This window comes from Megalobrama amblycephala, linkage group LG8, assembly GCF_018812025.1.
Source record: "Megalobrama amblycephala isolate DHTTF-2021 linkage group LG8, ASM1881202v1, whole genome shotgun sequence".
Lineage (NCBI taxonomy): Eukaryota > Metazoa > Chordata > Actinopteri > Cypriniformes > Xenocyprididae > Megalobrama > Megalobrama amblycephala.
Window position 1 is genome coordinate 18,027,313 of NC_063051.1, and position 19,956 is coordinate 18,047,268.

The following is a 19,956-nucleotide window of genomic DNA, read 5'->3' on the forward strand; positions in this document are numbered from 1 at the left end:
GATTGAAAAAAAATTAAGAAAAAAATTTAAATCTTAATTGGAATATACAATAAAAATAAATAAAAGTAAATACAATAACAATAAATTAAATAAAAACCTGTTTTTTCATTTAATTATGATTTCCAAACATGCATTTTAGTCTAGGACTAGCTTCTCTGTTGAGCTGCCCGTTTCTCCACAGGGCAGCTCAAAGTTCCTGGATCTGATTCATAGTAGACGTCACGCCTGCTTGCCACCTTTAAATCAGAGTTGTTCTCCTGCTTTATATTACCCACTGTGTCCTAATACAAACCGCTGACCTCAACTTGCCAATCCACAGTGCTCTACAGTCACAGCTGGTTCTCTAACAAAGGGTATTAAAGTGAAGTGCAGTGAGAGATTGCATGTCCCGTTTTATAAATATAAACAATTCTTCAATGTGGTCATTTATGCCAGTTTGCAGCTGCAGCAGTACGTCATGCAGCACATAGAATTGTGCCTCCCGCTCATTTAATGATTTTAATTTTCTCCCTGTGCTGGTAGCACTTTGGTCTGCTGATCTAATTAGAGCATTTCAGGGACTAAACAGAGATGGGATACATTGTTCTGCTAATCTGGGAAAACTTTATTCAGAAGGAGGGCTTACGTATAGAGATAGTTATGCAGAGATATAGATTAACACACCTGGAAAGTATACTAGCAAGTTTCAGAGATGGTAGTGGTCTGGTGGAAAAGTATCTGGGATTTCATTCATTTAGAACAAGATGTTAATAAGTAACTTTTATATTAGACACAAAATTGCAGCAGCAAATTTAGTAGTGTGTTTTGTTCCTGACTGAATCAGTGTTTCTGAACCGATCGGTTAAATGAATGATTCAGTGACTCACTCACATTAGCTGTGTCCAAACTCGCATACTGTCTGAGTAGATACAACATTTGATGTGGAACTTATTTCATTAAAAAATTTTCTACATGAATGTGTATTGTCATTGGCTTACAGTGTCAGTTGGCCGCTTCACTGCCATTTACTCCTATCCTGTGGCCTCATGGGATAGTAAAGATAGTAAATCTGATGTAACTCAGAATCTTGGCGGAAGTCATCCATGTAGGCTTAATTTTCGTCTACTGTTTTATTATACTGTTTTATAATGTTTTTCACCTACTATAGGGATGTAGGCATATTCTGACACAGGGAGTCACATTACTAAATAAATCACTATTTTTTTTAACAATTCAGTTGAATGAATGTCTTAATGACTGTTGTAATGACGGAATGTTTTAATATTCTTTGACTGTTCCACTTTGAGAGAAAGCGATTTTCTGAATCTGGTTTTCATTCATGTGATTATTTTATGCTTAAAAATGATTATAATTATTCAGAACTTTTATAAAAGCTAAATGAGAAATGGCAATATTAGATTTGAGATCCTATGAGTTAAAAGAAACACATTTGTGGTTTAGTATCAATAACAATAGGTATTTTATCTTTTCTGATGGGGCTGTCAGTGTATATACAGTTAAAAAGGTTGGGACTAGATTGAGTGGATAGAAATACCTTTCAGATTATATTCAAAATAAAGCAAACATTCATTTGATACACAATGTCCAAGATCTGACCATTAGACATTCCAATTCACATTGAGTTTCTTTGCTAGAGGAAAAGAAAGTTCCCTGCAATCATCGGGCATCTAGATGTCCTTGTGCTGAGGCTCGTTGTGGCCAGTAAACAGTTCTTTCAACAGGCTGTGCCTATAGCCATCTTCATGTATCTGACTCACCGAACCCTTGTTATGTAGAATCATTGTCTATTCCATACGTTTTATTGTACAGCACAAGTAATCTTGATAATGAGCTGCTCGCCACTGAAGCGCAGACACCACTGCCACTCACAAAACCAAGGAAGAACCATTTAAAGGTCAGGTTTTGTGTAAAAGTTTTTTTCCTCTTTTTCCTTTGTTCTTCTGCGACACGTTAAATGCTAATGCTAAACTCAGAGAGCCCCTGCAGAGCACTTTCAGGTGCACAAAAGCACCTTCAACATCTGAATGCAGAGTTAAGAAGAATACATGCCAGACAATTAAAGTTGTTAAATGGAAGTAGAGTTCTTCTTTTTTGCCTTACCTTTCCACTGCCTTATATGAAACCAAATTAGCAACTTAGACTTGAAAGTTCATACTTTAGAACTGTAGGCTACTATTAATGAATGGGACTGTTGGTGAGATGGAGCAATTGTCTTCTTGGCCACTTAATCTCATTTCAACGCATTTATTGAAAGTCTATACTCTTAATTTTGATTCTGAAGATCAACATTTGGTGATGTTTTTGTCACTAGATAATACTGATTATGTAAATGTATAGCCTATCACATTAAATATCAAAAGTTCCTATATTTGATGATATAGGATTCATACATTTAGATTGGACATTGAAAATATGTTTTAGTGGAAAAGTAATGTCAGACCCTTGGTATAAAATAACCTACTCAGAAATGGGACTTTTTATTTAATAATTCCAGAAAAAAAGCTTGATTATTTAAAAATTATCAATAAAAAATTAGATGAATGCATTGTACTGGCGCGCTGTTTGTGAAGCGGATGTCTACCTTTCAGCAATTAGCATTTTAGCAGGGCAGGTAAAACACCCTTAGCGTTGAGTCCTTATATATTAAAGACATAACTAAATGTGACATTTTTTACAATGGGTTTATGTGAAGATTGTTTTAAGTTCTCCTAAATTTAAAGTTATTTTTTTTAAGCCTATTAAATGTTAAAAATGATGGCTTTCAGTTATACTGTAATGTTGAATGGCTATAATTTATGGCTAATATTGAGAAAAAAACAAAAAAATAAGGATCAGTATTGGTATCAGTGTTACTGGCCTTCATTCATTGTAAAAAGATGCCATTAAATAAATAATTAAAATATATCATCTTTATGTTGTTTCTACATTATTTTGGAGATTCAATGTGAAAGTATTACATTATAAAAATATATTAAATCTTTTGTGTAATTACATAAAAATGTGTGATTAATTTGAATACATTTTTAATCAATTGACAGCACTATTAATTATTCAATTAATCTTTGTCATTCATCAAATGCTATAATGAATTAGTAGAATAACTTAATCTGAATATATAGCATTGTTGCTATTCTGAGATAAATTCATTGTTATAAAATATGCCTTTTAATTAATACATTTTTAATGATAAAAATAGATTGATAAAATGTATCATGTGACAGTATGACAGTCAAATGACATTATTGATACTTCAAAAATGCATTTTATATCAAATAAATTTTATACATTTTGCAAACATCAGATAACAGCATTTCCAAATGTTTCCATTTATTTTCCATAGCAAAAATATTATGCATTATCATTCTGAACTCATATCTAAATAAATTCCATTGGGTGGCGTCTTACCCCATCCTCCCGTACATGGGATCAGTTTTTGACATCGTTGTAGATGAGGCTCTGCGTAACTTTCAGTAACGTCACTGATGCCCTTGAGACTCGTTAAGGCTGTAGTATTTTAGAGTAATTGTGGGGTGATGTGAATATGAAGTAATTTAAGAGTTTCATCGCTGTGTTTTGATTTGTGTATGGAGATAAAAGACTACATTTTTTTAATTACCCTTGTTGATAGCTGTAGAGCAGCTGTGCCATCTTATCAAAAAATGAAATGAGAGCATTGAAAATATTACATGGAGGAATAATTATGGTGACACAAACAAATTTACCAACCCAGAATGATAAACAACGTGCGGATGGAAACCAATCTATTTATGTGAAATAATTGGTTCATGCCTCAGCATGCAAAAAATGGTGGCACGGTGAGAAAGAGAGAAAGGTAAAGCGAGATTGCATTTCATTGCATTATCTCTTTCCTGAGGTGGGGATGCATGTTTGCATATGTTATACGAAACCACAAGGACATTGAATTCAGTAACAGTGCAAATATTCAGATAAAAGGTACTGATTGTGATATACATTACAGAAAACCTGTAATTGACCCTTTGAAGAAACAATGAATATAGCTATGAAAACCGCACACTTCCTGTCCACTTTTTTTCTGCAGGGTGACCTGATCATCTCCTTATGATTTGTTGTTGACTGTTTAATGAGAATATAATGACTGGGCGGAGAGCTGGTAATGAGCCGACACCCTATGCATGACCAGTTTTTGGTGATCAGAACCCTTCAGAATGTGTTTTGGGACTTTGTGAATGCCCTGCACAGTCTGTTGTTTCCAAATCCCTTGTTCTGTAGCGGCAAAGCCCATTATCGCCATTATTTAGCCAGCTCGAGTCTTAAGGTCTCCAATTAATGGGTGTCCTAACTTTCTCCTCTGGCTTTTGGGAGGCTACTTCTTTGTGGTGTGTCACTGGGATTGTCTCAGCACGAGTCTTCTTTGGTCTCTAAGGAAAAGAGCACTTCTGGATAGGAAAGCTGCCAGCATATGTGCGACCCGAGGTCAAAACATTTCCCATAAACTATGTCCCATGAAAGATGCATTTTCTACTTGTTTTGACAAAGAAAATAAATTTGATTTAGATATTTGTGTGCGTTTATAGGTCAGTGCTGCCTACAATGTAGGGACTAAGTGTCCCACAAGGACAGTAAAACCTGAAATCACCTCTGGTGATTCAATGGTCCCAAAGAAGAAAACGGTTTAATTACACATAATAAATATTTTAATGAAAAGGCACAAAGGTGAAGGCACGAAGGGGTGTGAAGGATAGGTTTAGAGGCATGTTTTAAGTTAGGGGCCAGAAAATATCATTAGCTCAGTATAAAAACAATAGAATACAATGGAAAGTCCCCAGCATGACAGTAAATCAATATGTGTGTGCGTAACCTTAAGTTTGCCGGGAGGTCCGTCACTAGTACTGTGCATTGCCACCAATAGCATCTGCTACTTCTTTCTTCTTGCATTCTTTCTGAATATAATCTGATTATATATATTATTAAAAAAGTCAACCTTAACTGAGGAATATCTTAATTTAAAGACAAATGCATGCAGAAAAAAAAGAAATTAATAAATGAAAAAAATGTAACTGTATGCCACATATGCTGATTACGTAACTATGCTTACTGTGCATTTTAAAAAAACAAAAACAAATTTAATAAACATTTCCGAAATATGCAGTTTGCTGACAGGATCTAATACAATTCTGAATTTCAAACAAACTGTCATTAAGTATTTATGATAAAACTATATACAAAAGCATGGCAGTTTCATTGATCACATCGTTGTCTTACTGTCTGGATAAACAGACAGCCAAAAGCTTCTGAGCTACTGGTAATCTAGTCTCTGGATTTGAAGACTGATGTTGGCTGGCACTGCCATGTGTCTGTCCTAAGCAGGAACAGCTTACACGGATGTTTTCTTGCTGCTGACAACACTTAAATAACTAGGATGGGATTCTGTTATTAGAAATGGGATTTTGCGGTGTAATCATTTCTAACGGCTAGGGAAACCTTTATCAGTTACATTCAGCATAAGATTTTTATATTATGTAGAAAATGTGAGTTGTCTTTACTGTGCAAAATCACCAGCATCATAGCCTATAGCACAGGGTGTTATGAATGGTTGCTAGGGCATTGTGGGTGGTTGCTAGGTGGTTGCTTCCTGGTCTAATTCAAAAAGAACATGTATAAATGTGTCCCTGAGCGACATTATTCATGCTTCCTCATCCCCATTTTCATTCACAGATCTTCATGTTTAGCTGTCATTCTGTGTCCTTTCCCATCTGTTCAGCCCTCCATCCTGTCTCTTCTTTTTCACTTCTGTGCTCCTTAGAAAAAGCAAGTCTAGGCCATTCCGGGGTGCGATAGCGATTACCTTACAAGTGTTATATTTCCTTTCCGGCAACATATAGATCAATGAATCATTCCAATTCTGATCTTTCTTCTCATGTATTAAAGTAAGACAGCAAAACAGGTCTTTCTGATGATGTTCATGAATCATCTTTTTCGTGAGAAAACTGCGGCAGCTTTAAAGCTGAAGTGTGTAATTTTTTGATGTTAAAATACTCATATGATATGCAGACAGCTATAAATAAGCCTTTTGTAGGATGATTTTCCCTCAGTACCCTGTATGTCGTAAACCATTTAATTAGGAACAACTTAACCATCCCTCGAGTTAGCTGGCAATGAAATTGACCACATGTTCACAATCACTAAAGACGACAAAGTCATAACCTTTTGTGGCTTATTGACAGACACACTGTAGGTTGAGTGAGACAAAAAGTAAAAATTATGCTTATCTATAATGCACACACACACACACACACACACACTGCTGTTCAGAAGTTTGGGGTCGGTAAGATTTTTTAATGTTTTTGAAAGAAGACTCTAATGTCCAGAGCTAATGTGCGGACATGACATGCAGGAAAAAAATAGTAGGCTAAATTGTGTGCATGCTTTACTAAGTCGTTCCCTCGATTTTGTGCGCTTGATTTACTGATTCGTTCTCTCGATTTTGCTGAATCATGTGCACAATTTATAAATCGAGGAACGAAATGGTAAATCGTGTGCACAATTTAGTATATCGAGGGAAAGACTTAGACTTTTTTTTTTTCCTGCATGTCATGTGCGGGGCTCCGTACTAATGCTCTCCTGCATTTATTGGATCAAAAATACAGTGGAAACAGTAATATTGTGAAATATTATTACAATTTAAAATAACTTTTTTTAATAATTTTTAATTAATTTTAATTTTTAATTTTAATATATATTTTAAAATGTAATTTATTCTTATGATGGCAAAACATTGTAACAATGTAAAAGTCTTTACTATCACATTTGATCCATTTGATGCATCCTTGCTGAATATAAGTATTATTATTATTATTTTTTTTTTTTTTAAACCTTACTGGCCCTTTTGAATGCCATTCTTAAAGGGATAGTTCACCCAAAAATGATGCCATGATTTACTCACCCTCAAGCCATCCTAGGTGTATATGACTATCTTCTTTCAGACAAACACAATCGGAGATATGTTCGAAAATATCCTTGCTCTCCAAAGATTTATAATGGTAGTGAATGGGGGGCCTGTTTTGAAGCCCAAAATAAATGCATCCATCCATCATAAATATAATTCAAAACTTCTGAAGTGAGGCAATGGGTTTTTTTTAAGAAAAATATCCATATTTAAAACTTTAAAATCTAAAATAACTAGCTTCTGCCAGATGACCGTATGCATACTGCGCAAGTCGACTTGCGCCAAATGAGTAACAACTGAACCGATGTATGATGCAGAATGTAGGAGTATCGTAAGCTTAGATGCCTTTCGCAGATCAAACAAATAGGGCTGTGCAACCAACTGAAGCTCCTCTTCTATTTTAAAATATATTTCCGATTGTGTTCGTCTGAAAGAAGATAGTCATATACACCTAGGTTGGCTTGAGGATGAGTAAATCATAGGATAATTTTCATTTTTGTGTGAACTAACCCTTAAAATGACCAAATCTCAAGGGGAAAGAAAACAAAAATATATTGATGGCATGCATTTGGGGCGAGACTATCTGTTTGTCTGTCTAATATGGAAGATGGGGAAGTATTCAAAAAACCTGTTTTAAAACAAACATGATTTTAGCGCATATTCAGAAACCTAATACGAACTGAACGTCTCTGCTTTGCTCAGCTCATTACAGAACGCCGGAGTTCCAATGTCATTATACAAGCGTCCTACAGTTTACAACAAAGAGAAACTGGGCCTCACCATCACCGTCCCATGGTTAACAGCGTTAATGTCAGCATAGTGCTAGCAACTGCTCTGCTCTCATTGGCTGTGGGACAGAAGAAACATTGTGCCATTAAACCACAATCTTGTCTCTGGGGGCTGTCAGCCAGGCAGGTGTGCTGTTGAAAATAAAATTCACCAGAGGGGCATGGCATTATTCTTTCTAACTCTAGTGCGGGAGGGGTTGAGGTCGTTGCATTCACTTGCACATTAGCAAGACAGATGAGCAAAGCCTTTCTGCAAGCTTACAGTCTTTGACTTTCACAGATGGCCAGTGTATTTATGGGGTCTCCCTGAATTCAACAAAGGCAGAGTAGTGAAAGAGTGCACAGTCACCAAAAAAGTTGCAGAGCTGCACAAACTTTTGGACTTGACAACCCTCATTGAAAGTGTTATTATCACAATGATCTCATGCTGAGGCAAAATGTTACATCATGCATTTCTCTCTACCTGAATATGTGTACAAAGCTAACAGTGAACAATATGGCCAATATGAACAATATTTTTAGGTGAAACCAAGGGGGCTCATTAGCCCATCCTGGTAGATGTTTTGAACATCTAGTTCTAAACAGTGCCTCCATTGAAACAAATTTAACCAGATTTATCGGTTATGTAAACTGTTGTATTTAAAAGATTACAATATGTATATAAGCAACCTTAGTATTTATTTAATACTTCAGAGAATACAATGGTATTAACGTCCAAAAACATGGTATTACCTAGTACCATATCCACAAAAACATGTACTTTTTGTAACGTGTGACCAAAATATAGTCTATATAGCTCTTAAATGTTAAAGGGGTCATAAACTGCCTGAAAGCAGTGATCTCGTCATTGCAACTCAATTTCTGCACACTAACGAATGCTTACATCACAACTAACAGTGCAAACGTGATGTAACTAAGAAATTTGTTGAACAAAATGGGAGTCCAGAACTCAGTCACTGATAAACTTGCACTGTTTGAATGACAGCTCCAGCGATTGCAAATGGAGCGTTCTTTGATCGCTTTCTTTGTATACTTTAATCACCATTTAAATAACAGATTATTTTCATCCTACTAAGAGAAACAACGTGAAGTTGACCATTTAGTCGCTGGTTTGATTTACTGAGACATAGACAAAGAACATCTGATCTGTACATGAATCATTATCAGATTAGACATTAGAATCAACACAGTTACTTACATGTTGTTGCACTACTGTCGAGCCATATCGTAAAAGTCTGTTTGCAAAGCCTGCGCAGAAATGTGATTGATTTACCAAAGAATCCACAGTGAAATGGCAAATGCAAATAAATAATGCTCAACTGAGACATTCACATTGTTGAAAATAAATAACCATATTCCTAGCATTAGGATCCTTTGAAAGGTAATGTTATTTTTGTCCTCTATAACTATTCTCTTCTCCTCATTTCCCTAACACGACAGTGTGTGGGGCTAATGTTGCAATGATGAAGTAGGTGTTGATTTCTTCTGCAGAGGCAGCGTTTCACCTATCTATGAGGCACATTCCAGGATCTGTCGTTCGATGGGCCTGGTATCAATAAAAGCTTTTATTGGACTAACAAGGAAGTTTTCAGTTCTGAAACTTACAGGATATTCTTATAGTATGATGACCTCCTATATATCAAAAGCTTAAGGAAAAGTTGATTTCTCCATTCATATATGCCTTAGAAAGCAGATGTTTAAACAGGAGAGAATGTTTTAAATCTAAATCTCCTGAAGGGTCAGTCTAAAAAGGTAACATCCCTTTATGTCTATTTTAAATGCCAACTGTCTTTTTTATTAAAACCGTAAAAGCATTCAGTGGAACAGGGGACAGCTAATTTATATAATTACCGCAGAGTAAAAGACATTTTATAAGATGTCCACAGTGTCTTTTTTCAGGGTATTTAGCAAACTTCCAGGTAGACATGTGCAGCAATTTTCTGTGCAGCACACACACACACACACATACACTTACATAAACAATATATTCTGTTCCAAAGTCTATCGAACCACCTATGGAGACAGGATTTCAAGTACGTTCCAAAGGGTTGACAACCCTATGCTGACTATGTAAATTCTAAGGCAGTGACACATGTATCCTTCACAGAGAAGGCAATAAATCCAAGATGGCGCAGGAAGCATAAGAAATGCTCATTAAAAATACTTTGTTCATACTTCATTCAAGAAGTATAAAAAGATTACTTAACAAAATTTGTGTGATCTTAGTATATTATTGCTTATTAAGACAGAACTTGCGTGCATGCATGCAATTCCAAGTTGTTTGTTTAGACCAATACATAAAAAAATGGCAGACAGGCTGAATGAAAGTGCAAATTCACTCTCTGACAGTAGGTGGCGCTTATAGAAAAGCAGAAATACCCCAATACACAAAGCGCTGCACATCTTTTCCATTTTCTGACAACTTCTTGGCCAATTTTCTTCGCAGTGCGATGGAAAAAAAATTAGAACTCCATAAAAAATCTGTTGTACTGAAATCAGTCACTTATGAGCTGCCTTAAAAGACAGCAGACTATGTAGGCAGTAGTCAGTGAGGCAGCTAAATAGGTTTTGGAACAGAGCTAATGTCTAAATTTAGCACATCCCTACCTCAGAGTCAGATCTGATTAAGATGATTCTGTCATGAACTGTTGTCTTGTTATTGGGCTTCAGTGGACAATAATGTAGCTTACTGTTGTTCCTAGTCTCTGTCTCTTTCTGAATTTTCTCTCTCTTGGCTGCACTAGATCTAGCCTGATTATCTCGACTTAGAATAGGCAGGAAAAGCCAATTCATCCTCACAAGAGACCTCCTTCGGCTGCTGTCCTAGATCTATGATGCTATACCAAGCGTCTCTAATGCTCATGACCATACCTGCTCAGAGGTTCTGTTACTCAGAAAAGCTCCTTCAAGCATGCAACATCTGTTGGTACATTTCCAGCTTAGGCTCATTAGAAAAATGTGCCTACCTACATTCCTAGGAGCCTTTTCTTGGTACCTATACATACTGTACTTCATGGCAGTTTCCAAAAGAAATTAACACTAGTGGCAGTAAAACGGCAACAACTTTTATTCCTGTTCACGCGAATTACAGGAACAGATTATCGATTAATAAAGACTTTTTACAGGGTTCCTTGCACAATACTATGTCATGACCTGAAAACAATTACCATCCTACGTGATTTGTAAAATAATTATACATTTTGACATTTGAGTCACATAACCAGCTTGCAATACAGTATATGGCCCTTCTAATGTAGTAAACTTGCTCAGAAGCTCACCTGGTACAGCTCTGCACTTGCGATGTGGATTGCTTGGGTACTCCTCTGAAACACGAGGAATGATAAAAGAGCTCAAAGACTCGTAGAAATAAGCTAAAAGGGCATTGTTGCTTCTGTTTTATTTCAACTTTTTTTTAACACTATCGTTTAGGTTTAGGGTAGGGTTTAGTATAGGTGGTACATTATTTTCAAACCCAATAGACCATTAATCTTCTAGCGCCAATGACTGGACATTTAATTTCCAAACTATGCCAATAAATAGAACAACCAACGTAATAAAACACTGCAAGATTCACATTAATCTATTTCAGATAAAACTGAACATGTTTTTAGCACCACTCACAGGACATTTCACTTTGAAACGGTCACATAATGTTCAAGAAGCAACGTGATATTTTTCAGAGATGTCACCACAGGCACATATTTCCATTCAGCCTGGGTTGTACATTTCATGAACAATAAGTCTCAGGCCTAAATGATTCTTACTGTTTTATTTTGTTTGTTTGTTTGTTTGTTTTGTTTTTCTAGATGTTGTATGATAGGTTAAAGGAACTAGTCAGAATAAAAGATGGTGAGTGAGTCCATTACCATTATCGCTACTGAATCTATTACCATTACTATTTGTATAGTGTTAATATTTTCTTTCCTTGGTGGTGTAGATACTTTTATTCGCCGCACAACATCCTTTGATTGGTGGACGAGGTGAAAGGTGTTTCATATTTCAAGGTAGCAGGTGTTACCCCTCCTGCACATTTCTATATGTGTATGTGTGTAAGAGAAGACATGTTTGGGCATGTTCGTGTGTATGTCTGTGTGTGATTGTGGAGCTGCACAAACTGGTATCATGAGAGCTGACAAATCCTTGGACAACGTGATTAATTTCAAAGTTAAAACAGTGAAAACATTAGTGGGGAATGGAGGGAAAAAATGTAAATGTGTAGGATAATAATCAACAGACAGGCAGTGTGAGGCAGCATAGACTGGATGTATGACAGAGGAACTATAATGGAGAAAAAAATGTAGTGTGGCACAGTTGGCAGAAACACAAGAGAATATAGCACAGGACGGCACGGTGGTGCTGAGGTCATCACGGCAACCCACTATAATAGATGACTGCTAAAGATCCAGCAGTTCAGCACTGTGCCATATTGTCTCGGTTACCCATGTGATGGGGAATAATGATCCTCATTTGTAAAGTAATAAATCTATGTTTATATCTACTGAAGTTGGCTAAAGAGGGTGTGTGGATAGAAAATTATCAAAGATTATGCACTGTTAACGATCCCAAAAAATCACTTGATGGGCAGTTTTCAACAAATAAACAAATAAACAATGAATACTTTCCTACTATACAGGTGCTGGTCATATAATTAGAATATCATCAAAAAGTTGATTTATTTCACTAATTCCATTAAAAAAGTGGAACTTGTATATTATATTCATTCATTACACACAGACTGATATATTTCAAATGTTTATTTCTTTTAATTTTGATGATTATAACTGACAACTAAGGAAAATCCCAAATTCAGTATCTCAGAAAATTAGAATATTGTGAAAAGGTTCAATATTGAAGACACCTGGTGCCACACTCTAATCAGCTAATTAACTCAAAACACCTGCAAAGGCCTTTAAATGGTCTCTCAGTCTAGTTCTGTAGGCTACACAATCATGGGGAAGACTGCTGACTTTACAGTTGTCCAAAAGTTGACCATTGACACCTTGCACAAGGAGGGCAAGAAACAAAAGGTTGTTGCAAAAGAGGCTGGTTGTTCACAGAGCTCTGTGTCCAAGCACATTAATAGAGAAGCGAAGGGAAGGAAAAGATGTGGTAGAAAAAAGTGTACAAGCAATAGGGATAACCGCACACTGGAGAGAATTGTGAAACAAAACCCATTCAAAAATGTGGGGGAGATTCACAAAGAGTGGACTGCAGCTGGAGTCAGTGCTTCAAGAACCACTACGCACAGACATATGCAAGACATGGGTTTCAGATGTCGCATTCCTTGTGTCAAGCCACTCTTGAACAACAGACAGCATCAGAAGCGTCTGGACTGCAAAAAGGACTGGACTGCTGCTGAGTGGTCCAAAGTTATGTTCTCTGATGAAAGTAAATTTTGCATTTCCTTTGGAAATCAGGGTCCCAGAGTCTGGAGGAAACGAGGAGAGGCACACAATCCACATTGCTTGAGGTCCAGTGTAAAGTTTCCACAGTCAGTGATGGTTTGGGGTGCCATGTCATCTGCTGGTGTTGGTCCACTGTGTTTTCTGAGGTCCAAGGTCAACGCAGCGGTATACCAGGAAGTTTTAGAGCACTTCATGCTTCCTGCTGCTGACCAACTTTATGGAGATGCAGATTTCATTTTCCAACAGGACTTGGCACCTGCACACAGTGCCAAAGCTACCAGTACCTGGTTTAAGGTCCATGGTATCCCTGTTCTTAATTGGCCAGCAAACTCGCCTGACCTTAACCCATAGAAAATCTATGGGGTATTGTGAAGAGGAAGATGCAATATGCCAGACCCAACGATGCAGAAGAGCTGAAGGCCACTATCAGAGCAACCTGGGCTCTCATAACACCTGAGCAGTGCCACAGACTGATTGACTCCATACCACGCCGCATTGCTGCAGTAATTCAGGCAAAAGGAGCCCCAACTAAGTATTGAGTGCTGTACATGCTCATACTTTTCATGTTCATACTTTTCAGTTGGCCAAGATTTCTAAAAATCTTTTCTTTGTATTGGTCTTAAGTAATATTCTAACTTTCTGAGATACTGAATTTGGGATTTTCCTTAGTTGTCAGTTATAATCATCAAAATTAAAAGAAATAAACATTTGAAATATATCAGTCTGTGTGTAATGAATGAATATAATATACCAGTTTCTCTTTTTGAATGGAATTAGTGAAATAAATCAACTTTTTGTTGATATTCTAATTATATGACCAGCACCTGTATATGCGAAAACCAGTATGCTAAAAAGAGTAGTATATCCGAATACATAGTATTCAGAAAACAGTAAAAAATTCCTGGATGACCTGCTTCCACTAAAGTGTGCATTTGATGGACACTTTACTATCCCATGAGGCCACAGAAGGGGATTTTTGAGTGGAAGTGAAGCAACGCAATTGACGCTGGTACTGTAGGTCATGTGACAGTAACAACATGGCGGATGTAGTATGTGCAAATTTCATTCACACTACCCATAGTCATACTTCCTGTAGTATACTTTTATAATGGTCACAAAGTAAATTCAAATGTAGTACCTACTCAGTATGCAATTTCGGACGCAGCATAGGCCTTAGTTACATCATAATTTTGAACCAAGGTTTGCTACTTGCTAGTTGCTAGTCAGCTGAAAATGCTATTAGAAGGTGGGGCATTCTCAGAGAGCATTCGAATGGACAAAAATCTGTGTAGTGCATCATCGGTTGAGTCATCATTTATTCTGTTTTATTGGAACTTAATTACTTAATTCTGTACATTTAAAAATGTGTATATCTGCTAAGCGAATTTTGTTAATATTTGTACTTCATTAACATATAGGTGACCTCTTTGGCTAGACAGCAATAAATTATTTGTTACCAGCTAAGTTGCAGTTGTATTACTCCAATGTATCTAAATGAACGCTGTTATCTACCACCTTACTTTCAAATATATATGATTCAGCAAACACTTTAAAATCCTATGAATACTAGCATAAGCAGAGTATGACATATGCTTTGTTTTTAACAAACAAACAAAAAAACTCTTCCGACTTTCCTGCCATTGCCAGCTGGTACTGTAAGCAAATAAATCTCAATTGAGCAAAGAAATAACAATTTCTTTGACTTAAAAATGATGAATTACATGGCAAAGCCATATGACAATATGTAGCATGATCATGATTAAATAGAGCTGTAATTGTCTGTGAAATGCTGTGTGAAAAATGGCATATCTGTTGTAGCCACTAATGGATGTGACAAAACAGGCCATAAACCGGCATTAAATAATACTGATTACCCTTTTAGCTGCAGCTTATCTTAATTAGCCAATATGCTTGCGGTTTGATTTTCTGAATTTCAATGCTGTAGTTTGTAGCACATATAGCATATAGCAAATACTATGGCACAGGAAGCAAGAGTATATATATAGAATAATAGCAGTGTTTTACAAAAAAAAATACATAGTATGAAAATCTCTTGGCTCCCTTCAGCTTGGTGAATGCAGCATGCAGTTAACATACATTTGAAGTCATATGAAAGGGTCAGTGCCTTTCGGACACTATGATTAGCTGATTATCCTGTCATTATCGCCTATCATGTATGCAACCGGTCGGAAAATCAGCTTTAATGGGTTAAACCTGGAGATTTTGGTTGGTTTGCCCCTGTAGGTTGATTATGCTGTTATGCAGACAAAATGTTTCTCCATTGACAGCCATTCAAAAGTAGCTGTGCATTTTGATTGAAATAAAATTCTCTGCAAGCCACATATAAATCACAAAATGTCCTTATAGTATGGTTGATATTTCAGAAGTGTCCAGTTTTAAGAGGGTTCTTAACAGCGCAAAAATGGATAGAGTGATCAGTCACATGCTGTTTATGGTGAACTTTAAAACAAAACAACAGCGAGTAGTAATAAATAAAAGAGAGACATACTATGTTTTTTAACAATTATACTGTATATTAATGTATTATTGCATATATATATATATATATATATATATATATATATATATATATATATATATATATATATATATATTTATTTATTTATTTTTTTAATTATTTATTTATTATTTATTAGTAATTATTTTTTTTTTTAAAGAAAATGTAAAGTACTTTGTGTGTGATTTTGATTTGTATTAAATTAACCATTCCAGTCGTGTCTGACTCTTGGTGATTCTATGGCCATCTCTTGCCATATGTGAGAGACCATGAGTTTTCTTGGCAATACATTTTCCGGGCTTGGTTGCCAGGGCTTTCCCCAACCCTCCCCATTACATGGCTCATCCTTGCAATGCCAAATGACATTTAACTATGTGTCCTCCCAGATGTGTTTGAGAACTTGCAAGTGTCTTGGTGGCAGGGCTTGACATTGGCACCCGCCAACCCACCAAATGCAGGTAGATTTCAGCTGTGGCGGGTAAGACAGCCACTCCCAATAGCCACTTTGGCAGGTTGAATATAATTTCAGCCTACAGTCAAATGAAAGGTAGCTAAGCTCATCGTAGCACAAAATTACAATCTACAATTACAATTACAATTACAATTTAAAAAAAATTGGAAAACCACTAGCCACAGTGGCCGGTGAGCAAAAAATTAATGTCAAGCCCTGCTTAGTGGTAACATCTCACAGCAAAAACTGGCAAATCTGCTGCAGTCCATGAGGATGATATGCACTGGAGTACTCGCGCTAATGGACTGCTGAAGCACAAGCACAGAAAGCTGCATTGAAGGCTGATTGCATCAGCGTGTAATCGTGGCTTCAGTTCTCTTCGTGGATTATTGCCCTTGAATGGTCAAAAATATGTCAAAATGTACATCCTGGCGAGTATTCGTGTAAACACAGTCGGGTATGTCTTTAGTGAACGAAAACAGTTGAGAAGGAAATCGGATGTGTTCCAGTGTATTGGATCTGTGCAGGTCTTAAAGTGACAGCAGCCTAATAAACCAGCTGCTGTCTGTGTGATTAATGTTAATTAAAAAAAAAGAAAGAAAGAAAATCACCCAATGTTTAAATGAATAACTTTAAAGGTGCTCTAGAATCAAAAATTGAATTTACCTTGGCATAGTTGAATAACAAGAGTTCAGTACATGGAAATGACATACAGTGAGTCTCAAACACCATTGTTTCCTCCTTCTTGTGTAAATCTCATTTGTTTAAAAGACCTCCGAAGAACAGGCGAATCTCAACATAACACTGACTGTTACGTAACAGTCGGGATTATTAATATGTATGACCCCAATATTTGCATATGCCAGCTCATGATCGAGGCATTACACAAGGGCAGCCAGTATTAACGTCTGAAGCAGCACAGCTGAATCATCAGACTAGGTAAGCAAGCAAGAACAATAGCGAAAAATGGCAGATGGAGCAATAATAACTGACATGATCCATGATATCATGATATTTTTAGTGATATTTGTAAATTGTCTTTATAAATGTTTCGTTAGCATGTTGCTAATGTACTGTTAAATGTGGTTAAAGTTACCATCATTTCTTACTGTATTCATGGAGACTCGAGGGGACTACAGTCTTTGTATTTGTTTTCTGCATTTAATTTGTTTTCTGTAAATATTGTAATTGTCTGTTTGCATAATAAAAAAATAAAAAAAAAATAAAGGGGCCGCATGCTGAATCGGTGTATAGTTAATGATGTCCCAAAATAGGCAGTTAAAAAAAATAATTAAAAAAATCTATGGGGTATTTTGAGCTGAAACTTCACAGACACATTCAGGGGACACCTTAGACTTATATTACATCTTGTAAAAACTGGTTCTAGGGCACCTTTAAAATATTTATTAAGAATCAGTGTATAGTAAATTTAGACCTACTGTAGCCTACCTCAAAAATGTAAAGCACTGTTTATTTCATTTGTATCTTTCTTAGTCACTATAGCCAATGATTAAATAAATAGCTAAATAAACTAAATCTAAACCTAAAAATGCAAATAGGTTTGTGAATGTTTAAGGATGAAAAATGTTATTAAAACAACATTTTCAAGTCAGTGGAAGGTTCTCACGATGAAAAAAACAAACAAACATGTTTGTGTGACACCTTCCAGGTCCTGCAGTAACTTCCATGTTTTATGAAAGTATACTGGCTGTTAAATGTGAAATATGGTCAGGATCAGAATCCATATGAAAGTCACAACATGCTATCACAAACATGTTGGACTCAATCCTATTATAATCCCCTCTGACATCTGTAACAGAGTGGCCTGAGCCCTTCCACATTTCTAATGGGAGGACGGCTTTGATTGGGTGTTATGCATTGCCTGAGACACAGGCATTAACCAGCTGGGCGCTTTCTAGTCACAACCCCTGCTGAATCGCTTGGCCTCGGCTGGCAGCAGGGCAGCTTTGTCAGGAAGCTTGATGTCCTGATATGGCAGCTTTAAGCCACACATCTGGAAAGCAGATTAGGAGAACAGAAACCATTCACACGTAATGCTGAGAGGGGCCAGATACCGGTGCTGGCTTTATCGCCTCTGTTTTCATGGGCACCACGTCAGATTGCTTTGAAATCACTTGGTTGTATTCACAGCTGCACATGAGGCCGTCAGAGCCGCTCTCTACCACCAGACAGACTCATTAAACCCATTTCACATGCTCGGCAATGCACCAGGAGCATGGTGTGATCAGGATGTTTGACCTGGACATTGTTTTACTGAAAGGACACTCAATGTCCATGATTTATTTTCTACTGTAATTCACTTTTATCAGGTATATAATTTAGACAAGAGGAACTAAACTCATGTACAGATGTTAAATGGATAGTTTACCCCAAAATAATAATAATAATAATAATAATAATATAAACTGTAATCATTTACTCACCTTCATGTCTTGCCAAACCTGTATGAATTTCTTTCTTCTGTGGAACACAAAAGAAGATATTTTAAAGAACATTAGGGTGCAACTTTGGACCACATTAACTGTCATTGACTAATACTAATTTTTTCAAAATATCTTCTTTTTTTGTTCAAAAGAAAAAAGAAAGTCATACAGGTTTAGAATGGCATGAGGTGAGTAAAGGATAGATATATATATATATATATATATATATATATATATATATATATATATATATATATATATATATATATATATATATATATACACACACATACACACACACTGCCCGGCCCAAAAAAGTCCAGACCTTAAATTCATTGAAAGTCTTTGGGATATGCTGAAGTAGACTTTACAAAGTGCTTGACTCTTGCTTTGTCAATACAAGATCTTGACCAAAAATTGATGCACCTCTTGATGGAAATAACGTCACAACATTTATTTCCATCAAGAGGTGCATCAATTCTTGGTCAAGACTGTACTGACAATTCAAGAGTCGAGCACTCTGTAAAGTCTACTCTAGACTTTATATCTATCTTTATGCTATTTCATGCATTCTGACTTATTTCCACTGCTAAAGAGTTGAATTCTCTTGCTAAACATGGCCAAAGTTTCAAAAAATGAGTTGGACGTATGAAAGAGTATTTCTGTGCCAAATACACTCCTTCAGATTTCCTACATGTTTCGGAAAGTTTTTTTTCCCCAAGTATGGCCCTGTATTACAGTACGTAATAAAGGGTGGAATTCCTTGTATGGGCACTTCTCCCGGAAGAGCGCGTGCACACGTCAACCAGAACAAGAGAGCAAAAGTGCATCAACGTGCCTTGTTCGGGTTACGGAAGTCATCTGCAGCACTGCACAGGACTTGTTCGAGAATTTATCACAGCATGCTTCCAGGAGCTCGGCTGTTTTCGGAAAGACTCGGTACAGCATATCTTTCCTTTATAAATCTGATAAAACTAAAGACTTTTCGGATTATCTATCTATCTATCTATCTATCTATCTGTCCGTTCATCCATCCATCCATCCATCCATCCATCCAATCACTATAAACCTTTAACCAGTGTTGGGTGTATTACAATTACTGTAATTTGTAATACTTTGGTCAGTTCAAGAATAATTGATCAAAATATTGATTTTGAAAACTTTGAAAATGATTTGAGAATATGGTTAAGTTTCGAATTTGAGCCAGATGTTAAATATACTGGGGAAATGAGCTCTGTCAAAGACATTGATGGTGGTAAAAAACATCTGCTCAAATTGAACCCTTCCAAGTTCCAAAAGGTAATATGCTTTATTTGGTGTGTGTGAGCTGGAACAGCTCGATTTCATTCTACCTCTCCTTTGCACTAACCCAAAAACAAACAACAACAACAACAAAAAACAGCACCTCTTCCAACTTAATAA

General features: G+C 36.4%; 1 protein-coding gene and 1 long non-coding RNA gene across 16 annotated transcripts in view; one reads left to right on the plus strand and one right to left on the minus strand.

The window, feature by feature from the left end:
• Positions 1-19,956, minus strand: part of pex5la (peroxisomal biogenesis factor 5-like a) — an 87,263-nt gene that overhangs the window by 50,952 nt on the left and 16,355 nt on the right. For 2 of the 6 annotated variants that reach the window (XM_048199779.1, XM_048199782.1), the window contains exon 2: positions 18,535-18,571. The exons of the other annotated variants lie outside the window; for them this stretch is intronic. In XM_048199779.1, coding sequence (XP_048055736.1) covers positions 18,535-18,540 — 6 coding nt within the window. In that variant the 5' untranslated portion in view covers positions 18,541-18,571. The remainder of the gene's footprint in view (positions 1-18,534; positions 18,572-19,956) is intronic. 6 annotated transcript variants of the gene reach the window in all.
• The window catches only part of LOC125273941, a 40,431-nt gene that overhangs the window by 11,985 nt on the left and 8,490 nt on the right, over positions 1-19,956 (plus strand). The window lies entirely within an intron of this gene.